At 48.2% G+C, this 6,000-nt stretch overlaps 1 protein-coding gene across 3 annotated transcripts in view; it reads right to left on the reverse strand.

The window, feature by feature from the left end:
- The window catches only part of cacnb1 (calcium channel, voltage-dependent, beta 1 subunit), a 29,895-nt gene that overhangs the window by 4,725 nt on the left and 19,170 nt on the right, over nucleotides 1-6,000 (reverse strand). For 2 of the 3 annotated variants that reach the window (XM_021557651.2, XM_021557650.2), the window contains exons 3-7: nucleotides 5,337-5,456; nucleotides 4,888-5,010; nucleotides 4,431-4,567; nucleotides 3,862-3,929; nucleotides 2,327-2,487 (exon numbers count right to left, since the gene is read on the reverse strand). In XM_021557651.2, the coding sequence (XP_021413326.2) occupies nucleotides 2,327-2,487; nucleotides 3,862-3,929; nucleotides 4,431-4,567; nucleotides 4,888-5,010; nucleotides 5,337-5,456 (609 nt within the window). Of the gene's footprint in view, nucleotides 1-1,729; nucleotides 1,759-2,326; nucleotides 2,488-3,861; nucleotides 3,930-4,430; nucleotides 4,568-4,887; nucleotides 5,011-5,336; nucleotides 5,457-6,000 lie in introns of all 3 variants that reach the window. The other variant, XM_021557657.2, reaches the window with a different exon arrangement.

Genomic DNA, 6,000 nt, shown 5'->3' on the forward strand with positions numbered 1-6,000 from the left:
CACATTGAAAATGGAAACATACACAGACGACACGCACTCTTACGCAAAACACCCACACCCAGTCAATCAATATTCCGACAAGTACAACAAATGCATACATTAACATTCCATCAATGTGAATCATGAGAAGCATCTGGCCGACAACGCATCTATAAGCATCTGTTCTGTTATAGTAAGCGCCCCGTTTTGGAGTGACAGGTGAGGGGAGAACACTAAGTAAACCACTCCCATGGTCTATCCACTAACAGATAGGCAGGCATTAGGAGAATACAGATGAAGGATCTTCATTTGACCTGTATTGTCACGGCAAAATAATCCCGCAGCAACAGGTTTTGAACGTTTAGTCCATAGTGTTGGTTGATCCGTGGTTAGGCCATTAACTGGCCAAAAGTAGTGCACGTGAAAAGTGCAATACTGTTAATATAACGGTGTGTTCGTGTGGGTTTTCAGTAAATGTATGTAAATCACGAAGCTCATTTGCATTTCCTGCAGGACAATTCTCAGCAACAAAAAGTGATCGCATTAAGATCCTACACCCGTAGGGTGCTAGCGTGTATTCGGTGTCCGCTCTCTGTATTTCCAGCACGCCTTCTCCTCTGTATTCCATGTAGCACTTTTAGTGCACTGAGAGCAGTAGCATTGAGGCTTGAAGAGCTCTCCTCCACTAAGGTACGTTACGTTACATAAAGCCACACCTCCACGACCAGGCAGTGGACTCAGTTCACCCCATTACAAATTCACTACATCTAAAAATACACTTAAGAACTTTTCCAAATGGTGCTCATCACTAGAGGTGCAGTGCTGGGGGAAGTGTACTGCGTATCGCCATTCATCTCTCTCTTTCTGAATGACATGAACTTTCACGTAATCTATAGAGAGTGTTTTTTGCTATTGGAGGACAAAGCGTGCCTCTGCCTCCACAGTCTCCTGTATCTACGGGATCAAAGCTTTGTTGACAGCTCTGAGATAGCGAGGGATAGCGAGGCGGGCTGATGACAGGCTGTCAGGCTGTCAGTCAAAGCAGCCGTCCAGAGTGGGCATGAAAACACATCAGGGAGCATTAACGTTCACCAGAAGTGTGAGTGATAGGGACCGTGACACGCCTGCACCTGCTTACTGGCAGCCCGTGTTTACCCAATCAGCTCTGACTGCATACTGGCAGCCCGTGTTTACCCAATCAGCTCTGACTGCATGCTGACAGCCCGTGTTTACCCAATCAGCTCTGACTGCTTACTGGCAGCCCGTGTTTACCCAATCAGCTCTGACTGCATGCTGACAGCCCGTGTTTACCCAATCAGCTCTGACTGCATACTGACAGCCCGTGTTTACCCAATCAGTTCTGACTGCATATTGACAGCCAGTGTTTACCCAATCAGTTCTGAAGACAGAGACAAATGGAAGCCCTGCTTGCATTTGGGGGTGGAACTAACATTTCCCTTCCTACAATTCCTCCCTATAATTTCTAATTTTCCATAATTTATGAATTGATCATTTTGGAACACAATATCCCTGGGGACAACTGCAACACGGAAATCTTCTTCCTGGGGCATAAGTGAAAACCTTGACAAAAATGAGGAAACGGTCAAATCCTGTCACCTCCCACTCTCTCTAGCATACGCTGACATGAGAGCAGACTGAGGAACATGGAGAGACAACAGAGAGGAAGAGGAGGAGGAGGACGAGGCAGAACAGAAGGTAAAGGTCAATTAAAAGGTCAGCACCGACTCACCGACTTCTGTTTCTGTTTAGCCGGACCACCTACAGTACCATTCCGCACACAACCCCCACGAGAAGACAGAGCAAAAGGGACAAAAAAAAAGAGACAAAAAGCACAAAAGACAGAGGACGTGTTGTTATTGACAGGTGACGGTTAGTTGGGAATTGGGAGTGGAGCTGTTCAATAGGACAGCGGAGGCCACACCCACTGTAGTCTGATCGATAATGACATTTATTGTTTAGAGTCGCACCGTCGGCAAATATTCATACATCGCTTTTGCATCGGCGAATGTATGAACGTGGTCAGGTTTCGTCTTTAGCTCAGCTCAACCCCTCCCCCAGTTGACCAGCGCAGAAACACAGAGACCAGAGACTGAGGGGCCAATCGGGATTAAGGAGTCAGGCAGGCGCTGGCTAGCGGCGGGAACGGTGGGTCAGTTTAGTGCAGTATGTCGGAGACGGTAAGGGGAAGAGGGGCTAGTAAGGACAGACAGAGGTTATTAAAGCCTAGGACTGGGCCATAGCTTCGTGCAGTAGGGGGGGGGGTTTGGTTGAAGGGAGGTGGGGAGGGGAAGCAGCCGTGGTGCCTGGGTCCCCTGGAGGGCTTTACCTTCTTAAAGAAGGGCAGGCGGTGGATTTGGCCCTGGGGGGAGGTGACGCTGCCTGCGCTGCCCTTGGGGGAGCGAGGGTCACCCTGGGGCTCAGGGGGCTCCTCGGCATCCAGGTCCAGGGGGTCAAGGTCAAAAGCCATCGTGGACATGTCCACATGAGCTGAGGGGTGGGGCGGGGTAGAGAGAGAGAGAGAGAGAGAGAGAATATCGAGCAATAGTGAAAAGAGGAAGAAAAAGTGGAGATGTATACAGAGAAATGAGGAAAGAGGAAAAGAAGGGAGGACAAGAAAGGCAATCAAAAGCAGAGAGAAGGCCAGACACAGATCTGAGATCGAGAAATGGGAGAAATGACAGAGTTCTGAACCAGAAATAACAGTGCTGAAATAAAAGTCAATAGGTGACTAAGTAAAGAATAAATGCTTTTGGTCACGACGAAGTCAGTGCATGAGCAGGTCAGAAAAACAGTGATCGCAAACAGAACAGTGAGTAAGAGAGCGATGCGGAGAGAAAGGAGGTGGAAGAGCGAGCTATTCACTGCTGAAGAAGAAGGTGGCGGAGACGAGAAAAAGAGAGAGAGAGAGAGAGCAGAGAGAGCAGAGAAGAAGAGGTGCTAGGAGGTGGAGGCAGAAAAGGGGGTGTAGCTGCCCTGAGGAGGGTTTGCTGTGTGCTGGGACTGGTTAAGGTGGTGAGGGCTCTGTGTTTTGGATGTGGGTAGGGGTGTTTTAAGCTGGCACAGCCAGGCAGGAAGAGGGGTTTGGTATATCAGTTCAGGTATAACAAATAGGCTTGATAAAGAGAACCATATACTATAACTGTCGTGTATTAACGTAACACATCCATCAACGGAGAAACAACGTGTCTGATCTCGTCCGCCTGTCTTCAATTCAATTATTCAATTCAATGAATTCACTCCCAGTCGGCTCTTATCTAATAAAAACATGTATATATTTCTGTCAATCTTTCCTTCGGTCTCTATGCCAGTCTATTTATTTCCCTCAGTGAACCGTACTGTCTATCCAGCAGCGTGACTGAACTGAACTATCCCGTTGCTGCCCGGTGCCAACACTTTAAGGTATGGGCTGCGGCTCAAATTGGGCATCAAAGGGCATTACCTTTGACCAGGGCCCATAAGGCTTTGGTCAAAACTAGCGCACTATGCAGGGAATAGGGTGCCATTTGGGACACGAGCCTGGTCTGGCCAAGCGTAGTGATCAGATTTGACGAGAGGAGCGCTTATATCCTCAGCTGTGTTTCAGGCTGGTCCTGTTAGCCATGCTAATGACAAATCTGCTATAGGACCCCTCTCTTTCTCTCCGTCTGACTCTCACTCCAGCAGCAGCAGCAGCAGCAAACCCACCCAGTCGCTCCCCTCCACACTGCAGATATCTCATTCGTCATGGATCACTAACTATCCAACTCAAATCTGCACGGAATATTAGCGACAGGCCGCGGCAGAGGGCTATATCTATAGCTATTGTGTGTGTCTCTTCTAGCCAGCCGAGCTGTGAAGATGACCCCCTACCCCTGACCTTACCTGTGCCAGGAGGGGTGGGCCTGCGTGTTCCCGTGGCAACGTCCAGGCTGGAGCTGCCACCAGATTTGCTGTAAGAGGGAGGAGGAGAGAACAATGAGTGGATGGTTACTGGTAGGTGAAAATTGAAGTGGATTGAAAAAAAAATGTCATTGAAAATAAATGGAACTTTTCCCATTTTTAATTGTGAAGTAGTGACTCTTGTGAAGTGGTGATTGGGTGATCATTGTGCTGTATTATGTTGCATGCATTGTGGAAGCTAATTGGATAATGGGGTTGGCTCAATTCAAATTGAAGGCAGTCAATTTAGAAAGTAAACAAAAATTCAAATTCAAGGGCATTTATTTTCAATGACTTCTCAATAAACTGAAAAGTAGACGCTACTTATTTCAAAAGTTTAAAACAATTATAATAATTCAATTCAAATGACTATCTGAATTAACTGCCTTCAATTCGAATTGAGCCCAACCCTGTTGGATAACAGCTCTGACATGACGGTAACTGATCTACGTTGCTGTAAAGTGACTGGGTGATGGGTGCCAGAGGACGTGGGTGTGGGCAGCAGCCAGTACCTGGAGCTGAGGCGGTTCTGTCTCATCTTCTGCTCCTGCAGTAGCCTGGTGTTCTCCAGTTTGACTGGGCTGGGGATGAACCCCACCTCACAGCCCTCCTTCACCAGACGCCCAATCCACCAGTCATTATTGTACTTCTGCACAGAGCACAAGGACAGACAGACAGACAGACACGTAAATGCTACCCAATAATACACACACCAGTCTTCTCCTCCCTCGCTCACAGAGCCCCTGCTGTGTGTTGCCAAGGCAACCGCCGCCGCCATCGTAGCTTGCTTATCGACACATCAATCAGATATAAATATAGAACCGGATGTTTATATTATAACAAAATGCCACTTCACCATATCCCCACTGTCTTTCGTAAAGCTCCAGGGGACGGGGACTAAATCATCTTCAGAAATGATCTAACAATAAGAAATAAGAAGGCCCAGTGTTGTTTACGCAGCTCCGGTACCTCCTTGATGTGTAGGAAGTCTTTGGCTTCAAAGGAGATGGCCATGCCCTGCACTGGGACGTCGTCGTTGGGCCCAGAGTTGTAGCCCACATTCGTCCGCACAGCAAAGGCCACTGGTTTGGTCTGGAGGGGTTGAAGCAAGAAAGAGAAAGCCGAAACAAAGAATGAGAACGGAGGGTAAGAATGATGGAATGACATGAGGGCGATAGAGCGGACAAGTCTATAATGTCACAAAGACTGTTATTGAATGCTAATTGACTAGAAAGACATTCTATAATATGTGTTAACCGTGTGCCTAAAACATCGAGGGGACACTGTTAGCGAGATTAGTCAGGTGTATAGTTAGGATCAGGGCGAATGGTTAAAGACCGTGCTGTTCTGTATGGCTGTATGGGGTACTGTATAACAGAAGGACAGGGCCACAGGGAAGGGCCATGGTGACCTCTGACCTTAGCTTTCTCGAGGGTGGCCAAGGCCTGTAGGTCTGCCTCCTTCCTCAGTGCCTCTGGGTCCTCCTCCAGGGACACATCTGAGTCCGACGGCCGGCTGGTGTAGGAGTCGGCAGAGCCCTGCAACACACACACACACACACACACACACACACACACACACACACACACACACACACACACACACACACACACACACACACACACACACACACACACACACACACACACACACACACACACACACACACACACACACAGGGACAGAGTAAGGAAGTGAGAGTGAGTGAGTGTGTGTTTATGTGTGGGAGAGAGAAAGAAAGAGGGCAGAGAGAGAGGAGGTATAGAGAGAAGGAAAGAAGGAGAATGTGGGAGATGGTGGTATGGTCATTTTTTCTAGCGTGCTGTATGTTTGTTCAAGCGTGTGTGTGTATGTTTGTTCGAGCAGGGGTGTGTGTGTGTGTGTGTGTGTGTGTGTACACAAGCGTATTCTATGGCATGACCACACGTCCTTGAATAAAAACCCCTGTGCCTGTAAAGGCAATAAAGACAGCAATAGTACGACTGGAACCACACACACACACACACACACACACACACACACACACACACAGACACACACACCTCCCCATAACAACACCAACGACAGACAGGGGGGAGAGAA

Source organism: Oncorhynchus mykiss, chromosome 13 (genome assembly GCF_013265735.2).
Source record: "Oncorhynchus mykiss isolate Arlee chromosome 13, USDA_OmykA_1.1, whole genome shotgun sequence".
Taxonomy (NCBI): Eukaryota; Metazoa; Chordata; class Actinopteri; order Salmoniformes; family Salmonidae; genus Oncorhynchus; species Oncorhynchus mykiss.